At 41.1% G+C, this 24,500-nt stretch overlaps 1 protein-coding gene across 2 annotated transcripts; it reads right to left on the minus strand.

Annotated features, from left to right (window-relative positions):
- Nucleotides 1-1,030: 1,030 nt before the first annotated feature.
- On the minus strand, nucleotides 1,031-24,500 carry Trafd1 (TRAF-type zinc finger domain containing 1). 2 transcript variants are annotated; one of them, XM_026403402.2, is made up of 12 exons: nucleotides 24,212-24,500; nucleotides 21,187-21,252; nucleotides 13,573-13,708; nucleotides 13,379-13,432; nucleotides 9,140-9,545; nucleotides 8,020-8,226; nucleotides 7,427-7,503; nucleotides 5,829-6,059; nucleotides 5,037-5,157; nucleotides 3,790-4,117; nucleotides 3,141-3,213; nucleotides 1,031-2,873 (listed from the first exon to the last, which is right to left on the minus strand). In XM_026403402.2, exons 2-12 carry the CDS (start codon nucleotides 21,231-21,233, stop codon nucleotides 2,814-2,816), a joined length of 1,740 nt encoding a protein of 579 aa, XP_026259187.2. In that variant the 5' UTR covers nucleotides 21,234-21,252; nucleotides 24,212-24,500; the 3' UTR covers nucleotides 1,031-2,813. The 2 variants fall into 2 exon arrangements, with proteins under 2 accessions (XP_026259187.2, XP_026259188.2); XM_026403403.2 differs by lacking the exon at nucleotides 8,020-8,226 and having other exon boundaries at nucleotides 24,212-24,499.

Raw genomic sequence — 24,500 nt, forward strand, 5'->3', positions numbered from 1 at the left:
ATTTATACCAATGAACACATAATAAAATATCTCAAATCAGCCAAAACAAGTCAATTTTGACTTTAAGAAACTAGAAAAAATTAAGATCAAGAAAGGAAATGATTAGCCAGGCACAGTGGCACTCGCCTATAATTTCAGCAGCGGAGAGGCTAAGATAGGAGGATCATAAGTTCAAAGCCAGTCTCAGCAACAGCAAGGTGCTAAGGCTGAAACAATTCTTCAGTAAGACCCTATCTCTAAATAAAATACAAAATAGGGCAGGGGACGTGTCTCAGTGGTTGAGTGCCCCTGAGTTCAATTCATGGTCCCCATCCCAAAAGGAAATGATTAAGATCAGAATGGAAATTAATAAAATGGAAACATTAAAATAAAAGAAATCAATATTATCTAAGCAAACTTGTGTGGGCATGTGGTGCTGAGGACTGAACACAGGGCCTTGAGCATGCTAAGCAAGTGCTCTACCACTAAACTATACCCCAAGCTCCTCAAAGTGGAATCAGTAACACTTATAAAGCTCTATATCAGGGATTGCCATACTAATCCAGATGGTTTTGTAAATAGTTCTGTTGTGAACACATCACCCATTCATTTGGATACTGTCTATGGCTGCTTTCCTTCTGTAACAGCATTGATGAACAGCTGCAGCAGAGACCATGATTTGCAAAGTCTTAAATATTTACTACTTGGTCTTTAAGAAAAAGTTTGGCAGTCCCTGCTAAAATCAAACAGATGGAGGGAAAAAAGACAAATGATCAACACAAGGAATGAGAGAGGTGATATTACAGATTTTTTTAAAAACAATAAACACTTTTGATAAATAACTTAATGAAATAAACAAATTCCTAGGAAGATAAAAGCACTTTTATAAATCAAAATAAATAATAAATTAAACAGCCCTTTAACTATTGAAACTGATAAAAGATAGCATACTTATTCATGAAATACTACAAGTAGGAACAAGACTATCACCCCTTCTATTCAACATTGTTACTGGATTTTCAGGAAAGAAAAAAAATACAAGGTTTCCAGATTGAAAAGGCATAGGTAAAATCATCTTTATTTGCAGATGACATGATGACATACACAGAAAAGCTAATAGAATCTACCAAAAAAGTTACTACAGTTTAGCACGGTTAAAGGATACAAGATTCAATACTAAAAATAAACAAACAAAAAACAATCATAAAGCCAGATGTGGTGATACCCGCCTGGAATTACAGCTGCTTGGGAGGCTGAGGCAGCCTTGACAGATTAGCAAGACCCTGTCTCAAAATGAAAGAGAAAAACAAAACCAACCAACCAGGGGTGTAGCTCAGTGGGTTCAGTATCTAGTACAAAGAAGGAAGGGAGGGAAGGAAGGAAGGAAGGAGATAGAGAAGGAAGGAAAAAAAGGGAAAAGGGAGGAAAACTAGCCCTCATTATATCCCTTGGTCTGGCTTCTTCCTCTTAGGATAATTCTTTTCAGAGTCATGGCTATGCCAAGAATTAGCTACACAGTCTTATATAAATTAATATTGTTACATATGTTTCATGTTACACCCATGAAATGGGGCAATTCTTTACCACCCCCACCACCACCAGTAGGTTACTGGGAGAACAACTGAGCTCAAAACTACCTATGGTAGGGCTGGGGATACAGCTCAGTTGGTAGAGTGCTTGCCTAGCATGCACAAGGTCATGGATTCAATCCCTAGCACCAAAAATAAAAGACCTATGATGCTAACGATCCTGTGTGAACCATGACGTTATGAGGGGGATGAATAATCGTAAGTCTCAACTTCTCAGGACTGGAGCTTTTGAAGAATCTGCCTTTTTCTCTTCAGTTGGAGGTAGCCCCTTATTCCTGTCATTGCCAGAGTTACAGCAAGCCTCAGTTTCCTCAAAAATGGAGATGAGAATACTGCACCTTCAATGTCTGGAGCACTCTGAGAAGGAGCCCACACTGGAGCTCCATTCTCTACAGAAAGCACAGGAATATGAACCACAAGACTTAGCTGAGCTCCAAGTACAAACTTTATTTCTATTACAAGAAAGCTGATAATAATTATAATAGTAACATAAGAAGGGAAAGGGGCTCTGACACTTGGTTTTCAGAGCAAGTGTGAGACTGGGGCTTTAATCCTCATCAGGGCAGAGCCCAGTGTGGCCCTAGTGGGAACAGGAAGCCCTTAGCCCTCCCCATTAGAGGGCAGTGAGGACAAAGGAGTCACCATACCCACAAGGAGCAGAAGGCAGTGATGCCAAATGACAAAGAAGTAGCCCCTGCTCCACACACCTCCAGCTAACTCTTCCAAAGGCCTTGTTCCTAACATCCAGCAGCTGGCCTGAGCACTTCACCAGAGCTGCTCCATACACACGCCAGAGGCCCAGAGTCTGGAGCAAGCAGGGGCAGTACATGGGAGAAGTTGCCCAAAAGCCCCCAACTTAGGACCCCACAGGTAAGAAAATCATTCACTGATGGGAACCAGATTTTCAGAACCCTCTACTCCTTCTACCAGGACCACAAAGCACCAAGAAGCAATGGTGATGGTATTTCAAAAGGTGGAGTCCTGGTGGGCTAAGAGGCCATTATCTGTATTTCAATGCTACCAAGAAGTGGCAGCTAAGGCTGAAACAATTCCCAACAGCCTCCCTGCTAACCCTCCCTCAAACCCCCAAACTCCCACAGCACAATCTCAAAAGACACAAAATGGCCATAACCTAGAAAAAGAATAATCTTCCCCTGCCTAAAGAGCCAGAGAGGCAGGGCCTGCACCAAGGCAAGGGCTGCTATGCATAGGTAGGAACCAAGTCGAGGGTTTCTGCAGACACCACTACTCCTCCTCCTCTTCCTCCTCTGCATCCCCAGCTCCCTGCTGCTTCGGGGGCTTTGCCTATTGAACAACACAAATGAAGAAGTTTCACACAGGAAGTGAAAGAGCATTCCTCCTCCCCCGGACCCCTGAGGATGCCCAGCTCCCACAGACGCCTCCTCAACAAAAGCCAAAGAACAGCCAGCCCTTCATTCTTCGGCTTTTCATGAAGAGGCTCCATCCTCTATACAGCCAGCCGACTTGCAGCAACTTCTCTGACTTCAAAAGCCTCACCATTCCCACCTGTGTGTGTTCTCCCTGAGTATTATGTGCTGGACCCTTAGTTACCTTTGCAGTTCTATTGCGGTAGTTGGTAGCTGCAGGGGTGACCCGGGAACTTCTGCCACCTTCACTCCTACCACTGAAAAAATAGGATTAGAAACCAGTTCCTGATATGCTCCTGAGTAAAGGTCCAAAAACTAAGAGTGAATAAAACAGCTGGTAGCTGAGCAAAAAAAGCAGCCTTCCACTAGCAGACCAACAAAAAACCTCCTGGACATAGGACATAGTGGTACACACCTGCAATCCCTGTGACTCAAGAGGCTAAGGCAGGAGGATCGCAAATTCAAGGACAGCCTGTGTAATTTAGTGAGACTGTTTCAAAATAAAAAAGGGCTAGGATACAGCTCAGTGTTAGCGAGCCTCTGGGTTCAATCTCCATTACCACAAAAAAAGCATGGATATGGAATCAGATGACAATGTGGGCAAAACCGAAACTCTTCCCCATGACACTGAGGACATAATTCAGTGGTAGAGTACATGCTTAGCATGCATGAGGTCCTGGATTAAATTAGCTGCACACACCCCAAAAAAGACAAACTCCTCCCTCCTTTGCATGAACTGTAGTCTTACCCAGGCTGGACCAGAATGTGACTAGACCTTTAGTCCAAATCCTCTTCAGCTACTCCCAAATTCCATTCCCACGCTAGATTCTTACCTTGCTCCATATCTCCCAGAAGGCCCAACGGGGAAAGAGGACACAAGGTATTCTGGGTGGAGATTTCGAACTGAGCATGCATCAGTGTCCATGGCCCCATTCTGGCTGCTTCTATTTCGCCCTCGGATGTCCTGGCTGTCTGAGTTGTTGAGTTTCAGCACTCGAGGAGGGTTGGGCTGGCACCCAGTTGTAGAGCCTGATGTTGATTTTGATAGTCGGTTACAGGTAGTTGTAATATTATTAATGGGTCTGCTGGGGGGCAGAGGGTAGATGGGTCCTTTAGCTATTTCCTGCTTGATATCATCCATATAGCCAGAAGACAATTCTCCTAGGAAGAGAACATAGTTACACCTTTAGGAAAAAGCCTGCTCTTACCATTATTGATGGATTCAGGGTAAGAACAAAAAGACTGCAGAGAAGACAACTGATCACCTGCAAAGGCTACTGGGGCCCATGACCCCAAGAGAGAATCAAGAACACTTACTTTGTCTACTCTGCACATTAATTACCTGAGTCAAATACAGCCTGTTAACCATTCATCAACATGAACAGTTATGCAAGCAAACCTTGAATGTTTTTGGTTTTTGGTTTTTTGGAACCAAGGATTAAACCCAGGGCTGCTTAACCACTGAGCCATGTCTCTAATCCCCCATCCTTTTTTAAATTTTTTTTTAGTTGTCAATGGATCTTTCTTGTACTTACTTAATGCGCAGTGCTGAGAATCAAGCACTGTGCCTCATAGATGCTATGCAAGCACCCTAGCACTGAGCCACAGCCCTAGCCTCCTTTTTATTTTTATTTTGACACAAGGTCTGAGTTGCTGGGGGCCTAAGTTGCTGAGGCTGACCTTGAACTTGCAATCCTCCTGTCTCAACTTCCCATGTCACTGGGATTACAAGCATGAACCCTTCTAATTGTTTTTTAATTGTGAAGTGATAAGTTTCAATAAGTTTACTTGCCTAGTCATAAGGATCATAAGTAATATTAGAGTACAGAGATAGGAAATCTACAGGTTATAAGCTCTGACTCTAAGTGTGTCTCACAGCTGTCCTTAAAGCCATTACCCTATCAGTCTATACTTAGGACAGCGTAGTCTAATGTGGAACTACAGCCAGCTGTAAAATTTCCTAGGAGACCCTACAGGACTTAGTAACTCAAGATCAGGTAACTCTATTAGAGCCATAGAAATGATAATCAGGCCCAAGCCAACAGTGGACCTGTGGCCTGGGCCATGTCCTGGCTAATACCCTGGTGTCTGACACGCCTCCTGGGCAGCTCTGGTGAGGTCTCTTGAAGTTGAGATGGCTGTTTAGGAATCCCCTCAATCACATGGTTGTTTGCCATGGCTGGGCGTTGGTCACATTGGTCCTAAACAATAAAAGTCAGAATTAGTACCTCAGAACTGAGAGTGATGAGAATAAAGGGAAGAACAGCTGGTTAGGTGATCAGACCCCATCTGGAGGGGGTTCTTTGACAACCATTAAGAAAGTGCTAGGTACAGGAAACACACACCTGGAATGTAGCATCGATTCATATTAGCACTGTGGCACTCTCTGATCTGTGCAGGAGTAAAGGAAGAGCTGGTCTTGGGAGACCAGAAAACCATTTCTATACTTTGCTCCCAGTATTTATATGGGGGCTTATTTAATAGACAACCAGCAGTAACCATCTACCTCTTCATCCCAAATCATAAGACTTTCTTACTAGACCCCAACTAACCTAGAATACAAGTCCCAAATGACACCACAATGGGAAGGATCTGCCTGGTCATGGTAAGGCCCCATGACCCTGAGTCCTCAACAAGTGATATGATGGTTTCAGTTGCTATAAGGTGGAGAAAATCTCAAGGCTACAGGTACCGTATACCTCACATAGTCAGTTCATGGTGCAGGGCATGGCCAGAAGCCACAGGTGTGGATTTCTATTCAAGCTGGAATGCAATCCAAAGGCTGAAGTAGATTTTCAGTTCTGGAAGCCTCACATTTGTGTACAGAGAATCAGCATGGAGTCAGGGAGACGAGTCCGTCAGGGATTCTTACCTGGTGATGGAACAGCACCTCTTCTTCCAACTGTACCCCACAGAATTCACATGGGATGATGACACTATCTTCCACAGGGGGTGAATTGCTCAGACCCATCAAAGAGTCTAACTGGTTACTTGTAGCCTGCTGCAGAAAGTTCTGGAAGATGACATCAGGATCTTCCACCCCCCTGGAAGAAGAGCTTCCAGTATTGAGCGAAGGTAAGGCACGCGAAGGGTTACAGCTTGTCTGTCATTTAAAAAACATAGGTTAAAATTAAAAAATCAGAGGCTAAGGGAAAAAACTACATTCCTAAAACATTTTCTACAAGAAGTCACAACATTTTGATAGCACTTAATAGTGAGGAGAAGGACTAATAAAAATAATAGGGGAATGCAGGTGGAACATTCACTTTACTTTTAAATATTTCTGTTGTTTTTTCCTGCTGTGTTCATGTGATTATTCTTTTTAAATTAAAAGTTTCAAGATTCTTCCCATTGCCATATAGTAAAAGTATGACCCAAATATTCCTTAGCATCCTCATCAATAAATTGTCTTTCACTGCTCCCAAACCAAAACCCATAAGTATTCAAATACTGTTCTCTCCATTTAGGAGGAAGGCATGCTCTGTCAACCAGAACACAGGGACTATTTAGCAGTCTTGAAAATGCCAGACCAAGGTACACCAAATCAGACGAAGGAGTGTTGAGAGAAAAGGTGGTTCCTTCTAATCAGTAATTCTCAAACACATAGTACTGCTCTCTAATCATTCCTAAATGGCTCAAAAACCATCAATCATTCAAAAAATATCTGAGTTCTTTCATACACAAAGTTTTGAGAGATTCTTAGAAACTAGGAGAACTCAGAAGGTGCCTAAAGGAACTTGGCAAAGTGGTACCACCAACCAGGAATCAAAAAGATCATATCACAGGATGATAGGCTATTAGAAAAGTAGGCAACAAGGGAGCTGGGGTTGTGGCTCAGTGGTACAGCACTTGCCTAGCATGTGTGAGGCATTGGGTTCGATTCTCAGCACCACACAGAAATAAGTGAACAAAATAAAGGCCCACCCAACATCTAAAAAAAAAAAAAATTAAAAAAAGAAAAGTAGGCACAGATTCTCAGGGCACACACACGTATAACTCCTGACCTAGTCTTCAGAGTGTCCATCAGGCTAGTTTCCTAACAGTCATGGCTGAATCAAATCTGCAAATACAGAGTCTACATTGTTGGGTATACTGAGGAGGTTAAGGGCATAAGGGCACATGCCTTCCAGGAAGAGAAAGTAATAGGCAGAAAGGATCGTCAAGCCTTTCATAGAACTGAAAGGACTTCAATAAAGCTCCAATAAATCAAAATATAGCACGAAATGAAACTGGATCAAAAAATGGCTAACAGAAATATATATACCAGTCACCACCATATGGAGAGTGTGCTGGTTGGGACGAGACTGTTGGATCTGCTGGAATGAGGATTACGGTTTCTAACCCACATTAGTCATTCCACAGTAGAAAAAAAAGTTGCCACTCTTACAATAGGCACTGTATTGAAAGTTTCCTCAAGACTTCATGGGGCTCACATTTCCCCTCACAGTTCTCAAGTAGTTCCCAACACACCTGATGGTCAATCAGCAGATCCTCTGGGTAGAGCTCCTCACAAAATTCACAAGGCAACATGGTCTCATCAGCTGCACCTAGGTATCAGGCCACATGGTCAGACTCAAAAGGAACAAAAACAAACTTGATTTCAACGTTTTATTCCCCTTGTGACATTTTATTTAAAAGTCTGACTTCAGTCTGGGATACAGCTCAGTGACAGAGCACCCTTGAGTTTAATCCCCACATACATACTTAAAAGCCAACGGGGGTGGGGGGTGGGAGGAGGCTGGGGTTGTAGCTCAGCAATGGAGCACTTGCTTAGCATGTGCAGGGCCCTGGGTTCGATCCTCAGCACCACATAAAAGTAAATAAATAAAAAAAGGTATTGTGTACAACTACAACTAAAAAATAAATATTAAAAAAAATAAAATAAAAAGAGCCAACAGGAACAATAGCAAAAAATATACCTTAGTATTAATATTTTCAAACAGAAGAAAAAAAGTCTATTTAACATATTTAAAGATATATTAAAAAGGGAGCTATTGTGCAGGGTGCTGTGGTGCACGCCTGTAATCCCAGCTTTGAGTACAGTGCAGAATAAGCAAACCTACCCTTCATGTCACTCAGAGAACTGGGCCCACCATGCGACTGATCTGCCTCACAAACTGCCCTCCAGAAGTCCTGTTCTGCCACAGTGGAGGCCGGGCCCTCATTTTGCAGACTTAGGGCCAACATGAAGTCCAGGTTTGCACTATCTTCACCACCCTCTTTGGGAGGCTGACGGCTTCTATTCCTTTCCTGCCTTTCTTGTTCTTCAACTAGAAAAAAAAAACAGCCAGTACTCAAGACAAATTAGAGATGTTGCCATCCCTACACTCAAGTCCCTACCTAGCAAAGGGCCAAAGTTTAAAGCCATTTGGCCAACTCCACCAGTACTCCTGGCCCTCATGGGTCTCTGAACTGTAAGTCTGACACGAAACAAGGATCCATTATTATTCTAAATGTATTATTAAAAGAAATGTTACTGTGTCATAACTATGACAGGCACTGTACTAAACTTTTTTTGTATTACAGCAGTATGATTTAAAGTAGGGGTCATACTGCCTGAATTTAAATCTCAGCTATACAATTTACCTACCCTCATTCCTTTAATGAGAATTAAATGAATATATGCAAAACACTCTGCTTGGGCTGGGGATATAGCTCAGTTGGTAGAGTGCTTTGCCTCTCATGTACAAGGCTCTGGGTTCAATTCCCTGCACCACACAAAAAAAAGTTTGAGGTATGTTAGCTACTTACAGCATTGACATTATCATCACCATCATCAACTCTAACTGCAAACCAGTAAGGAAGAGCTTCTATTATTTATTTATTTATTGGCTGGGGGGGGGGATGGGACAAGGAATCAAATGCAGGGGTGCTCTACAACTGAGCTACATATCCAGCCCCATTTTCTAATTTTTAATTGAGAGGGTCTCATTAAGGTACCAAGTTTGGTCTTGAACTTATGAACTTTTTGCCTCAGCCTCCCAAGTAGCTAGGATTACAGGCATGTAACCACCTAACCTGACCTTTTATTTCCATTTTATAGGAAAGTTAGGTATTTTTCCCAGTGTTAACCAACTATAATCAGATTTCTCTAATCAAGATCTATTTGGCCCCAAAGCCCTGTTCCCATTTGCTCTGGAATTTTCATAATGTTCCAGTTTTCTAATTCCAAGCACAACTCACATAGATTATTCTGAATTGGAAAGGGGGCTGTCATATTCCTTTGGTTGGCAGTCCTATTGTGGAAAAGGTCTGATTCAAAGGCTCTCAGAGGCCTTCGGGGTAGCCTCATTGGTGGGTCCAGAGCTTCAATCTGTCTCAGGAGCTGGGATGCAATCCAGATTCCATCTTGACCCCAGGACTCATCATATGCATTAGGAGATACAGTAACTTCATTTCTCCTTTCCTCCTCCCCTCTCCCACAAACTTCAGGGTGAGACTTCAGGTCTTTCACAAGGACATTGCGTCCACAGTTGCCACACAGCTCTGTCCGGGCACCACAGTAATCTTCATGTTCCTTCAGTTTGAGAACAGAGAGTTCCAAATCACAGTGCTGGCAGACAGCAAGCCGCAGAGGGCATTCAGTCTCCTGCAACAGAGTAATAAGGCAGTTAATATGCACACCTAGGAGAGGCTGTTTTATTACAGGGCAAAGAAAGCAAAAATACATACTTTGATATCCTCTTCTGGACTGGATAGATGTAGCTCAGCATGCATAAGGTCCTAGGTTCAATCCCCAGCACAACAAAGAAAAATAATTTTTTTCTTCCAACCCTAGCTTTCTATGTATTTGATTATCACAGTTTCCCCTTTTATTCCTGCCACAGGTTCTACAAAAGGAAAGAACCTCTGAAAAGGAATCTACTAAGCAACCCCAAATATAGCATCATTCTGTGCACACATAACAAAGTTAAACAAAATCATTCATTGTTCAAAAGCAAAAAAAAAGAAGCAAAGCAACTCAGATATTTTACCAAAGCTCCACCAATTTCCCCTTATTATTACAATTCAATCTAAAGTATTTAGTAATGAGGAAGACTGTGCTTTAGAAAAACACTGATTTTTAAATCTTCACATTTGTATTTGCATTGGCTTTACCTGGACCAAATCCTCCAGGAATCACCAATGACCCCCAGAGTATAAACATACTCAATAGTTGAAAAATAAAACCTTTACATTTAATGGGAAAGTCTCACTAAAGCAATGAAAACATTACAATGATACAATGGGAGTTGGGGATGTAGCTGAGTAAAGAACTTGCCTAGATGGGCCTGTAGCTCAGTGGCAGAGCACTTACTTGCCTAGCATGTGTGAGGCACTGGGTTCAATCCTTAGCACCACATAAAAATGAAACAAATAAAGGCATGCTGTCCATCTTCAATTACAAAAAAAAATAACTAAAAATAAAATAAAAATTAACTTGCCTAGAAGGCACAAGGCCATGAATTCAAGTTCCAGTACCAAAAAAAAAAAAAAATTCACATATTTTACAACCACTATATAAAAGAGCACAATTTCTTTTCAACCAAATTAAACTCAAGTTATGTTCTAGATTCTACACCAGACGTTTTTAGAGATAATTTTTACATATATTCTTTCATGCCTTTAAAATTATATTCCATGTGTTTGTTCAAGTGCCTGGATTCAATCTCCAGCACCAAAAAAAAAAAAAAAAAAAAAAAACATTGTTTTTCATGTAGCTATAATGTCTCATTCAGAATTTGTGTGTGTGTGTGTATGTGAGTGGTACTGGGGATTGAACCATTGAACCCAGTGTCTTGGACATGATAGGCAAGTGTTCTACCACAAACTCCCCAGGCCCTTCTCAGGAGCTGGGATGCAATCCAAATTCGATTTTGACCCCAAGACTCATCATATGCATTAGGAGAATCAAAAAACTTCATTTCTCCTTTCCTCCTCCCCTCTCCCACAAACTTCAGGGTGAGACTTCAGGTCTTTCTCATTTTTAAAAATTTGAGATGGGGTCTCACTAAATTTCCCAAGCTGGCCTTGAACTTGAGATCCTCCTGCCTCAGCATCCTGAGCATTGAGAACTGAGATTACAAGTATCCACTAGTAAGCTCAACTATAAAAAAAATTTAAAAAAAAAAACAAAACATTTCATTAGACAGGTGCAGTGGCGCACGTCTGTGATCCCAGTAGCTTGGGAGGCTGAGGTAGGAGGATCCTAAGTTCAAAGCCAGCCTTAAGAACAGCGAGGCACTAAGCAATCCAGTGAGACCCTGTCTCTAAATAAAATACAAAATAGGGCTAAGGATGTGGCCCAGTGGTTGAATGTCCTTGAGTTCAATTTCCACTATCCTCCCAAAAAAAACACATTTCACTAGAGCTGGACACGGTGGCACACACCTGGTATCCCGGCTGCTCGGGAGGCTGTGGCAAGAGGATCATGAGTTCAAAGGCAGCCACAGCAAAAGCAAGGTGCTAATCAATTCAGTGAGACCCTGTCTCTAAATAAAATACAAAATAGGTCTGGGGATGTGGCTCAGTAGATAAGTCTTAGAGTCTGATTCCTGGTATCCTATCCCCAGCCAAAAAAAACACTCACTAGAAAAATACTAGATTGTTTTAATTACAAATGACAAATAATCATTGGCCTGTGCCACATAAGTACTATGTTAATAATCTTAAAAAGTGCCAGGAATTTAAAATAAAGTAAAATGCATTCAAGAAAAACCAAAGTTTTTTTGTTTTTTTGTTTTGTACTGGGAATTGAACCCAGGGTGCTTAACTATGGAGACCTATCACCAACCCTTTTGAGACACGGTCTGTCTAAGTGACTGATGGACCCACTAAATTGTTGAGGCTAGCTTGAACTTGCAATCCTCCTGCCTCAGCCTCCCAGGTTTCTGGGATTATAGGTATGTGCCACCATGCTAGGCAACAAAGAAGAAATTTAAAAAACACTACATAGTTAATCTCTGACCTAAAATTGTCATAGTCAGTCTTATAGACACATTAGGGAATATCCTGTATTCCTATCTTTACAATAATTGTTCTATCACCAAGGGACTTCCAGAAATAGGTGAGAGAGAAGTTAGGAGACAGAACAGTTTATTGGAGGTTATTTTACACAGCAAGCAGATGCTACAGCCAGAGAAGTTTTCATTATGTTTGTTAATGTGATCTCAATCATATCCCCAAGGCTGCTGAAGTCTAATAAAAGATCAAATGCTTAGGAAAAAATAATAAAATTAGTGTGCAAATGTATTTGAAATGTTGTTCTCTAGACTGTGAGGTTATGAGTGGTTCTTATTTTTTGTTATTGTTTTTGTTTGTTTGGGGGGTTTTTGGGTGCTGGGGATCGAACCCAGGGCTTTGTGCATGCAAGGAAAGCACTCTACCAACTGAGCTATATCCCCATGAGTGGTTCTTATTTTCTTGTAATACCCTCCTTTTCCCAAATTTTCTTTTTTTTTTTTTTTTTTAGTACAGGGGGTTAAACTCAGGGGCACTTGATAACTAAGCTAATTCCCAGCCCTATTTTATATTTTATTTAGAGACAGGATCTCTTGAGTTGCTTAGCACCTCACTTTTGCTGAGGCTGCCTTTGAACTTGCGATTCTTCTACCTCAACCTCCCCAGCCGCTGGGATTGCAGGCATGTGCCACCGCGCCCAGCCTTGATACCATGTTCTCTCACCAAATGATGAGTAATTTCTTCAGATGTAAAAAGCATGTATGTTGGGCTGGGGATGTGGCTCAAGTGGTAGCGCGCTAGCCTGGCATGCGTGCGGCCCGGGTTCGATCCTCAGCACCACATACCAACAAAGATGTTGTGTCCGCCGAGAACTAAAAAATAAATATTAAAAATTCTCTCTCTCTCTCTCTCTCTCTCCTCTCTCACTCTCTCTTTAAAAAAAAAAAAAAAAAAAAAAAAAAAGCATGTATGTTGGGGCTGGAGTTGTGGCTCAGTGGTAGAGCGCTTGCCTAGCATGTGTGAGGCAATGAGTTCAATTCTCAACAACACATATAAATAAATAAAGGTCCATCAACAACTAATTAAATTTTTATTTTTTTAAAAAAAGCATATTATGCAAGTGATCAAGAAGTCATAATGAAATTACATCATGTAAGGCAGGCTGAATAGATTACCCTACATTGGCAACACCAGGCTTAGTTTACTCAATAAGACTGCCAATAACCAAACCCCAACAGAAATGATAAGTATCATTTCCAAAAGGAGAGACTCTGAAGACTAAGCAGCCAGACAGTACAACAGCCAGGCCGCCAAATCAGGCAACAGCTAGAGTTTCCAGTAGGCTATAAGAGGCAGTATACATGTGAGCTGGTAGAGAACAAAGACATCATCAAACTGGTTTCCATTGTGCCAGTGGCTCTGTAATCTCAGTAGGACTGGCCCCATGTTCTCTCACTCCCCTCATAGTACAAGAAGACTAACCTCATGTTTCTTTAATTGTCTCTTCTCCAACTTCTTATTGCATTTGCATGTCACCTAGGATAAGAAGTAAAAATCAATAAAGTGACATAATGACAACAGGACCACTGACATTTGTGCAATTAGCAAGTATGATACAGTTATGGACAATAGCAAGTACAACACATTTATAAACATTTGGGTAATTGGTAGTTTACCTGACAGTGTTCTGTAGCCATGTGAATCTCCATGTCAGATTTGGGAAGTGGTTCCTTGCAGATAGGACACATACCAATGTTCCTTTGACAATGGATCTCATGGATAGTAAAGTTAAAAACAGGAATTTCTTTTTTGCTGCAGAAATAGGCCAAAGAAAAAGGCAAGTATTACTAACTATTCTATCTATGCTTTTTCTTGCAGTGATTATCAATGAAAATCTGTTCTGTCCGATTTCTAGTCTCCATCATCTCTCTTTAGTGAATACCTAGATTACCAACTTCAAGAATTAAATCCAGAAAGCTGAATCTCTGAGCAACATTCTGAGTTACCAGTAATGTGCATTACCTCTAAAAGCTCTCAGCCTTGCTTCCTCAAAGTCAGAGCTGATTACAACCAACAATATGAAGTCAGATGCAAAATAAGCTGCGTTAGGCTTTTCTTTTTCCTTTTCCCCCACCCCCCAGTAATGGGGATTAAACTCAGAAGCACATTTAAAAAGGGCTACATCCCTAGGCTTTTTTTAATTTTTTTTGAGACGGGGTCTTTATAAGTTGCCCTGGCTGGCCTCAAACTTGGGATCCTCCAGCCTAAACCTCCCAAGTCACTGGAATTATAGGCCTGTGCCACCACAGCTGGCAAGCTTGGCTTTTCTAAAACCATCCACTCCAGGATTATTTGAAAAACAAAACCAAACAACCTACCACTTATTTTCATTATCAATCTTAAGTAGTTTAATTTCATTGGGTTTCATTACCTGAACGGATCAAACCAAAAAGAGTACATATCTCAGCTCTGGGATAGTCAAAGTGTAAGGGGAAATTACCTTCATTATGTCCCACATGCCTTGAAAATCTCTGCCTGGGTCAGTATAAAATACACTGTAAAACTGTACAAAAATGAAATCCAAACTGTTCCCACACTGTCTCCTCTCTCACTCACTCTGTTTAGTGATCCAAAAATCATATCTCTGTTGCACAGAAGACTAGAGTAAGGGACAATCCAAAGTGTAAGAGGGATACCAGTAGAGTCGAAAAGAGTATACATTCCATCAAACTGCAGATGCACTATTCAAAGACATTACTTTATTCATTTAGATGTAGTCACTGGAAAAAGCCAACTATGCAGTCTAGCTAAAGACTGAATTAAAAAAAAAAATGTACCTATTAGTATGTCACCTAGGATAAAAATTCAGAAAAATAAATACCAAACAGAATCAATATAGATAGTCATATAACACAGGAAAAAAAATAATAATTGTTTTTTGTCCTTTTAAAAACTTTCTTTGAATGGAGGCATTGCTGTTGCCCAAGCTGGATGCACCTGCCTCAGCCTCCCGAGTAGTTGGAACTAGCAACAAATCTTTAATAATCAAATTTTGCTCCTGAAGCTGAATACATGAACCCTCCACTGCATTAAGAAACAGACAGAAGGAAAACTCCTTTTATAGTTTTAATCTTCCTACATAGTCGAAGAAGTATTTCAAAGTAGAATGAATGATATGCCTCCAGTTATACTCAGTCTCTCAAACTGAAACATCCCAAAGTACCACTTCTTTTCATTCAATGGTGACACTGTCAAGTTTGGAACCCCAAGGAACTCTCATAATATGGCTGGATGGTGAAAGAAATCAACTATAAGAGATGAAAACTCAAATGAATAAACAAGGAAACTATGAATAACTTGACACATTTAACTTCCCATATTTCTCCCAAATTCCTAATTTCTTTATTTTCTTTCTTTTTCTTTTTCTCTTTTTATGAGAACCAGTGGTTTTAAATTAATTTTTAACAATTTTGGGGGAGGGACTGGGGTTGTGCCTCAGTAGCAGATGTGAGGCACTGGGTTCGATCCTTAACACCACATAAAAGTAAATGAACAAAATAAAGATATTATGTCCATCTATAACTAATTTTTTTTCTTTTTAATTTGGAGAGGAATACTGAGGATTTAATCCAGGGGCACTTTACCACTGAACTACATCCTCAGTCTTATTTTTTATTTTGAGACAGGTCACTAAGTTGCTGAGGGCCTTACTAATTTGCTAAGGCTAGCCTCAAACTTGGGATCCTCCTGTCTCAACCTCCTGAATAAAATTTTTTAAGAATATAAAATATATAGTGGAAGGAGAGCTATAAATAAAAGTTATCATCTTAACTGTACAGGTGGCACACACCTATAATCCCAGCTATCTGGGAGGCTAAGGCAAGAGGATTACAAATTGGAAGCCAATTTGGACAACATAATGAGAGCCTGTTGCAAAAAACAAAAACAGCGGTAACTAAACTCAAAAGTTATCTTAAACTACTGTTTTGTTGTTGTTGTTATTGTTGTTTGTTTTTGTTTGTTTTTGGTATACCCAGAGCCCTTTCTATTTTTTATTTTGAGAGAGGGTTTCATTAAGTTGGACTTAAATTTGTGATTCTCCTCCCTCAGCCTCCCTACTCATTAGGATTATAGGCTTGCACCTTTGCATCAGGCCTATTAAAATTAACAAAAAGGCAAAGTGTGGTGGCGCATGCCTGTAATCCAACAGATGGGAGGTTGAACCAGGAGGAACCCAAGTTCAAAGCCAGCCTCAACAACTTAAGCCGTAAGCAACTCGATGAGACCCTATCTCTAAATAAAATATAAAAAGGGCTGAGGATGTGTCTCAGTGGTAGAATGTCCCTAAATTCAATCCCTGGTACCCACCCCCCCACACACACACACAAAAGATGCTATAAAACTAGTATTGGAATTCATTACTGATCTTAATATACAAACTGCTTAAAATAAGCAACCTGGAGCTAGGAATGATGGTGCACACCTGTAATCCCAGCATCTCAGGAGGTCAACCTTAACAATTTAACAAGGCCCTATACATATAGCCATTCCCTGTCTCAAAGGAAAACAAACAACAACAACAACAACAAAAGGCTAGGTAACTGAAGGGTACAGTGCCCCAGAGTTCAATTTTCAGTACCAAAATTATACACCCTTGCCAGGCACCAAGGCAGACGACTGTAATCCCAGCATCTCCGGAGGCTAAAGCAGGAGGATGAAAGCCAGCCTCAGCAACCATAAGGCACTAAGCAACTCAGTGAGACTCTGTCTCTAAATAAAATACAAAATAGAACTGCGGATGTGGCTCAGTGGTTGAATTCAATCCCTGGTACCCCGCAAAAAAAATTATTAAGCCACTGGGATTATAGGCATGTACCACAAAATTATACACTCTCTTTTTTTTTTTTTTTCCTTTGGTACAAGGGATTCAACCCAAGGGCATTTAAACACTGACCCACATCCCCAGCCCTTTTTGTTTTTAATTAAAAAACCTGTGATGTTCCTATCTCAGCTCCCCAGTCAATGGGATTACAGGCTGGTGCCACTGGGCCCAACAAATCATAGACTTGTAAACCTAGTAATCCCACTCTTGGGTTTATGCATGAATAATTTCATTAAAGTATCATAAAATGATTTAAAAAATGAAAGTTAAAAATTTCTCAAGAAACCGAGCATGGTGGTTCACACATGTAATCCCAGTGGCTTGGGAGGCTGAGGCAGGAGGATCATGAGTTCAAAGCCAGTCTCAGCAATTTAGCAAGTCCCTAAGCAACTCAGCAAGACCCTGTCTCTAAATAAAATATAAAAAAGGTCTGGTGATGTGACTCACTGGTTAAGTACCCCTGGGATCCATAGCCAGTACCCACCCACCCCTCAAAAAAAACAGGTCTCAAGAAGGGAACAGCTAAATTACAAATGGTATACCAACAAAGTGAAAGCAGTGCTATATTATCATTGCAAAGCATATATACACAAATTCCATGAAAAATTAAAATCTAGGTTCTGGAGTTGTGGCTCAGCAGTAGAGCACTCGCCTAGCACGTGCAAGGCCCTGTGTTCGATCTTCAGCACCATATAAAAATAAATAAATAAAATAAAGGTATTGTGTCCAACTAAAAAAAAAAAATATATATATATATATATTATATTATATATAATCTAGCAGGGTGCTATAATACCAGCTATTTGGGAGACTTGAGGCACAGAAATTGTAAATTTGAAGCCACTCTGAGCTACTTGGCAATCCTTTCTCAAAATAAAAATAAAAATTTTAAGAAGGGCTAGGCATGTAGCTCAATAGTAGAATACTTGCCCAACATGTGCAAGGCACTTGAGTTCTAACCCTAATACTGAGGGAGAAAAAAATCGAAGTCAGTTATTACTACTTAAGAGTAAAAAGAAGGCAGGGGTTGTAGCTCAGTGGTAGAATGCTTGCCTAGCACACGTGAGGCACTGGGTTCTATCCTCATCACCACATAAAAATAAAAGATACTGTGTGTCCACCTACAACTAAAAATTAAAATTAAAAAAATAGAGTAAAAAGAACCTGGATTCCTTTTTCATCATTTTAGCTCTTATCTTCTTTTAGAAGAAAAATCCAAAAAATAAATGTCTAGTTTTCATTTTGTAGGATTACTCAAAATTATCTGTTGATAAGTATTCTATATACACAAGACCACTAAAATTTCAGAAATGAAACAAAAAATTAGAGTTGAAATCATAAGTCCCTGGGTGCAGTGGTGCACACCTGTAATCCCAGCGATTCAGGAGGCTGAGGCAGGAGGATCAAAAGTTCAAATCTAGTCTCAGTGACTTAGAGAGGCCCTAAGCAATAAAAGCAAGACCTTATTTCAAAATAAAGGGCTAAGGATGTGGCTCCTTAAGGATTAAGCACCCTTAGGCTAGTCTTGAGCTTGGAATCCTCCTGTCTCACTCTCTTGAGTTCTTGGGATTATAGGCAAGCACATGTGAGGCACTGGTTCAATCCTACCACTGAGCCACAACTCCAGAACCTAGATTTTAATTTTTTATGGAATTTCTGTATATATGCTTGGCAATGATAATACAGCACTGCTTTCACTCTGTTGGTATACCATTTTAATTTAGCTGTTCCCTTCTAGAGATCTTTTTTTTGCAGGGGGGGATGGAAGGGGCAGGCTATGTAACACAGGGGTACCTAACCAGCAAGAATCAAAGCAGCTGTCAGGTAAGTCCACAGGGCATTTACTATCTACATAACTATATAGCAAAAACTATCTACATAGCAAACTTAAAAGATATAAATTGCTTACCTTGATAATACTGCTAAAACTCCAAGGAAGGACCAAGCCAAGTTAAAAAGTGAACTTTCATTTTAGATAGAAAAGATTTAAAAGCAAGCCAAGGCTTCTACAAAACAAAGAATCACAAATCTATTCTTGAGTATGTACAGTCTTAGCCTTCTAACATTGACCTTTCCAATTCCTAGAACTACACCTCCCTTGGATCAAACAATATCACAAGAAAAGAGAGAAGTGCAAACATCTTCAGTCACAACAAATTATTGGCTGCCTATTGGGATCTAATCACAGCTCAATATTGATGAGGACTTTGACTTTCCTTAATATAGAGATAAAGCTCTAAAGACAAATTTAAAACATGAAATTAGCTGCCAGTCGTGGTAGTGCATGCCTATAATCCTAGGAACTCAGGAGGCAGGAGGATTCCAAGCTCAAGACTAGCCTCAGCAACATAACAAGGCCCAAAGCAATTTAATGATATCTTGTCTCAAAATAAAAAATTTTGAAAAAAGGGTTGGGGTATGATATAGCCCATTGGTAAAGTGCCCTTGGGTTTAATCCCCATTACCAAAAAAGAAAGAAATATTAAGAGTTGCTTAAAGAAAGAAATTTAAATAAGATTGCTTAGATGGGAAGGCTTTGTATAGTCTTATTCAGCCTTCCCTGATAATCTGCTTTCTTCTTTAAATAAATTGCTCAGGTTTTGAACAACCTTGTCTTCATTAGTTTCTATTAGCACACCATTCTTAAACTCCCTTAGCATAGTTATTTACAAGCTGTCCTAGGATCTAGACTCCTTCAAGTGAGGATTGAAATTAAAATAAAACCAATATGTGTGTTTTATTATAAAATCACAATAATTTCTTGTAATCATTTGCTTTACTGATTAATTTGAAATCAACAATTATACATATAAACTTAAACAATGCCAAAATAGTTTAGTAAGCAGCAGAAAAGTGATAATGGCTAATACAAAGAAACACCTTATTAAGACATCCTTGATCTATATAGTTAAAGAACATTATGACTAGAAGTTGCTCTAATTATATCCTAATTCTGCTGAAAGTCAGGCTGAACATAAAGAAAAAAGCAACAACAACAACAAAATTTTATCTGGCTCAAACCTTTCAATCTACAACAAGCTATTTTCCTTATTCAATATCTCCTTCTGCCACAATTTGTAAGTTAAAAAGCATAGACAGTTCTGCTTTGTTTTTTGTTTTAGCATTCAATACGAGCAGTTGTGCATCATCAAAAAAAAAAAATCAAGGTAAGTTCTTGAGAAATCCCCACCAGGAACCAGCTCAGAAACCAGATGATGCCTAGGTTTCATTTCAGGAGGAAAGAGTTTCTCTTTCTTATCACTATGGGCATTAAAAACACAATTGAAGACTTAACATTCAAAATTAAGCCAGTCCTTCACTAACAGCTGTGGAACCATGAAATGAAAATGATTAAGGTTGGACTTCCTCCCCTATTTTTTTAAGCAGCAAAACTTTTATAAAAAGAGTTAAGGGCTGAGATTGTGGCTCAGTGGTAGAGTGCTTGCCTAGCACCTGCAAGGCTCTGGGATTCAATCCTCAGCACCATATAAATAAATAAAGAAATAAATTGATAGATAAATAAATAAATTGATAAATAAATAAATAAAAGTATTGTGTCCAACGACAACTTAAAAATAAATATTAAAAAAAAAGGGTTAAGTCTGAGCTGTTCTGGTTGAACTGTTGTCACTCAATGTACAGCAAGTTTCAAGTACTTAAAACCTTGCTCCTAGTTACTAGAGTGACTCAAGGAAATCCTGGCATCATACTTTGAAACACACTAATCTACTCCAAATATTTTATTTACATAATTTTTTTGGGGGGGAGGGTACCAGGGACTGAACCTAGGGGCCCTTAACCATCGAGCCATATCCCCAGCCCTTTTTATTTTTTGAGACAGAATCTCTCTAAATTGCCTAGGTTCTTGCTTAGTTGCTGTGACCTTCCTACCTTAGCCACTGAAGCTGCTGGGATTACAGGCATGCACCACCACACCCACTATATAATATTTTTCAGACATACAAAAAATAAGTTCTCAGCCAGGCATGGTACATACCTGTAATGCCAAGTTAGGGAGATTGAAGCAGGAAGATGACAAGTTCAAAGCCATCAAGTTCAGTCAGCCTCAGCAACTTGGTGAGGCCCTGAATAATTTAGTGAGACCCTGTCTCAAAATAAAATATTTTTAAAAAGGGTTGGGGATGAGGTTCAGTGGTTGAGCACCTCTGGGTTCAATCCCTGGTACCAGGGGGGAAAAAAAGGCAGGGCTGGGGATCTAGGGATGTAGCTCAGTGGTAAAGTGCCCCTTTGTTAAATCTCCAGTAGGAAAAAAAAGAAAGCTCTGATCCCATTTTACTTGCACAGTATACCATACAACTCCAATTTTAACCTACCAATAAATAAGCCAATTTTTATAGAAGCTGGTTTGTCCTCATTTCAATAACATTTTTTAGATTTAATCTCTTACCAGTTGTCACATAGTCGAGTATCCTGGTCATCCAGAAATTCAGCCATCTTTAGCTCTTCCTGAAAACTACAAAGTAAAAAAATATGAACTTTCTATTTCATTTCTGCTTTAAGGATGACATGCAAAATAAATAAAACTAAGCTAGCATAAAGAAAATGGGATCAAAACCAGTGCATTGAGGCATTCTGATAACAAACACTCTTGGGATTTTTCTTTTTATTATTTTTAAATTTTCATTTTATAATAATTTGAGCTACAAAAACAGTTGCAATAAAACAGTATGAAAAACTCCCTTAGGCACCTCTCCCAATTTCCCCAAAAGTTAACATCACAAATGACCATTGTAAAATTCTCAGATATAGAGTGGGTGAAGTAGCGCAAGCCTGTAATACCAGTGGCTAGGGAAGCTGAGGAAGGAGGATTTAGAGTTCAAAGACAGCCTTGGCAAAAGCAAGACGCTAAGCAAAAAAAAAATACAAAATAGGGCTAAAGATGTGGCTCAGTGGTTGACTGCCCCTGGGTTCAATCCCCAGTACCCTCCCCCCAAAATAATTTTTCTCAGATATAGATAATTAACTCTACAGATACTAGTAACTAATCTATTGATCTTTTTCAAATTACAACACAACTACCAATGCCCCTTTTCTAGCTCAATATGCATAATGCATTTAGTTGTTGTTATTTCTCCTGTCTTTTGTGATCCTCGATGCTACTACAGTTTTAAAGATCTTTCATGACCTTGTTCAACTATACTAACAGTAGTTACTGCTTAATTATCTTGTAGGAAGTCGTTCAGTTTTGGTTTGACTGATTTTTCTTTTCAGGATTAAATTCATTTTTGGCAAAATACCATATAAGTGACATTATGCTCATCTTGGTGCATTATATCAGAAGACACATGATGTCAACAGCTGTATTATTATTGGTGACGTTAACTCTGAGCATTTAGTTGAGAGGGTGTGTGCCAGGTTTCTTCACTATAAAATTTTTCCTTCTTCTTAAACAAGATGTCAATTAAGAAAGCAAAGAGCTGTCAACTTTACTACCAATATTTATGTTGTATTATTCCTTTCCATGATACACACAAAAAAATGGTCTTAAATACTAACCTTTAATAAGGCTCCCCAACAGGTTTGGCGTTATCAAACTGTCAGTTTTAAAAACATTTTTTGTTGTTGTTACAACATGTTACAACCCACTGTGCCCTGGCACTAAGAATATATTACAAGTTAAAAAAAATAGAGAGAGAGAGCTGGGGATATGGGTCAAGCAGTAACGTGCTCGCCTGGCATGCGCAGAGCGCTGGGTTCAATCCTCAGCACCACATAGAAATGAAATAAAGATGTTGTGTCCACCGAAAACTGAAAAATAAATATTTAAAAATTCTCTCTCTCTCTCTCTCTCTAAAAAAAAAAAAATATAGCATCTGACTTAGAACAATTTAGTGACCAATAAAAACAATAAACAACAGCAAAAAATAAACCTAACTTAAGGTGAGGATCTTAAGGAAAAGTACATAGGCAAAAAGGAATAGGGTGTCTGTGGGGTGTGGCAGTGCATGCTTGTAATCCCAGCAGCTGGGGAGATTAAGGCAGGAGAACTGAAGAGTTCAAAGCCAGCCTCAGCAACTTAGCCAGGCCCTAAGAAACTTGGGGAGACACTGTCTCAAAAAATAACAAGGGGTGGCATATGCTCAGTGGTTAAGCGCTCCTGAGTTCAATGTTCCAGGGAGAAGACTTTTAAACTAAGACCTGAAGTGCAAAGAGCCAGCCAGGCATAGACAAACAAAGGGATAGAATGGAAATAGGGGAAAACCCCTCCAGTCACTGGGAAGAGCAAAAGGCCTGAGGAAATGAAAGAGAAAGTAAACGGAGATCTGGAAGAGCATAATGAAAAAAAAGGGATGACTTGAGAAGGCCTTATTATATAGCACAGAAAGGACACTGGGTTATATTCCAAGAGCAATGATAAATCACTGAGGGTTTTTAACTAGGCAAGGAGTTGATTCAAGCCATCCTCCCCCATATGAAATGTCAACCAGGGACAGGCAGCACACAAGCACAAAAACAAAGTTTGTCCCTTGAAAGGGAAAGTCTGACAACTTTTTTCTCGGGGCTACCTGATTGATTCTAGGTGTAGTCTATTCTAGTCCACTAAATGGCCACTCTCAACTACGACGAAGAGCCTACGACGAAGGAACTGCCCAGTTTTCTAGCTGCAGGGGGACTGGAAGTGACCACAGGCAAGGCTTCCACCAGCCCCTCCAGACCCCCGTGTCTTCAGCCTATCTGGGCCTCAGATGCCTACGACAGACGATGACGGTAGCTCGAGGGTCTTCTTGAGGAGTAAAAAGGCACAGAAAAAGCCTTCAACCTCAGGAGAGAGGGCCATCTCTCGGGTTTCCAGAGCGGCCACCGCGGGCTCAGGGAGAGGAGAGGCGGCAGCCCCTTAAGTAAACATCAGTTGACATTCACCCTGCGTGCATTCGCTGCCGGACGCTCACACCAACCACCCTCCATCCTGACCCCAATCCTGGCAGGTGAAAGTCATCATCCCATTTCACAGAAGCGGAAAGCGGAAGTCCGAAGGCAGTTACCCGCCGCTTAGCGGGTCGGAGCGGGGGCTCGAACCCGGGTCGCTCGGCCCAGGGGCCTCACTGGGCCTCCCGCGACCCCGGACGCCAGCGGCTCGAGGCACGGGCACCAAGCCCAGGCCGGCGCCGGGCCCAGCTCCGCCCCGGGCGCGGCGGCCACGGCCGCGAGGCGGACGACGCCCGCTACTCGGCGCCCCCGGCCCAGGCCGCCAAGGGGGCGGCGCCTCCCGGGGCTGCCAAGGCTCCGGGTCCCCGAGGAGAAAGCGCGGCCTCCTTTCACGGTCTGAGGAGACGACGCCGCCCCGCCACCTTCCCGCAGCCGCCACCCCGGCCTAGCGGCCCCTCGCCCACACGCCCCTCCCTCAGACTCCGGCCTCCGGCCGCAAAGGAGACCGCGAGAGCGCCGCAAGCGCGGCCGCCGCTTCGCTTCACCTGGGAGGAGTACAGGAACGTCGAGCTGTCGAGACAGCCACAGACTCGGAGCCACCTCACTCAGTCCAAGCACTGAACAACGGCCCCGAGAACTGCCTCAGCGCCCCCGACCGCCGCAGAATAGCGCGCTCATTGGCCAGGGGCGGCCCCAGATCTAGGCCCATTGGATAGCATCATTGTCGCTCTCAGGGGCCCGCCCTCCGAGCTCCGATTGGCTCCTCAGTGCTCTGTGGGGGCGTGTCCTAGAAATCCCAGCCCCTGCACATCTGGAATGAGAGGCTGAGCTGAG

Source organism: Urocitellus parryii, chromosome 3 (assembly GCF_045843805.1).
Source record: "Urocitellus parryii isolate mUroPar1 chromosome 3, mUroPar1.hap1, whole genome shotgun sequence".
NCBI classification, from domain to species: Eukaryota; Metazoa; Chordata; class Mammalia; order Rodentia; family Sciuridae; genus Urocitellus; species Urocitellus parryii.

Coding starts and splice junctions, on each gene's coding strand:
- Trafd1 (XM_026403402.2), bottom strand. CDS start 21,233: ATGGCTGAATTTCTGGATGACCAGGATACTCGACTATGTGACAACTG. Junction 7,504..8,019: donor TTCTCTGAGTGACATGAAGG/GTAGGTTTGCTT, acceptor CCTGATACCTAG/GTGCAGCTGATGAGACCATG. Junction 6,060..7,426: donor ATCTGCTGATTGACCATCAG/GTGTGTTGGGAA, acceptor TTTAAATGACAG/ACAAGCTGTAACCCTTCGCG.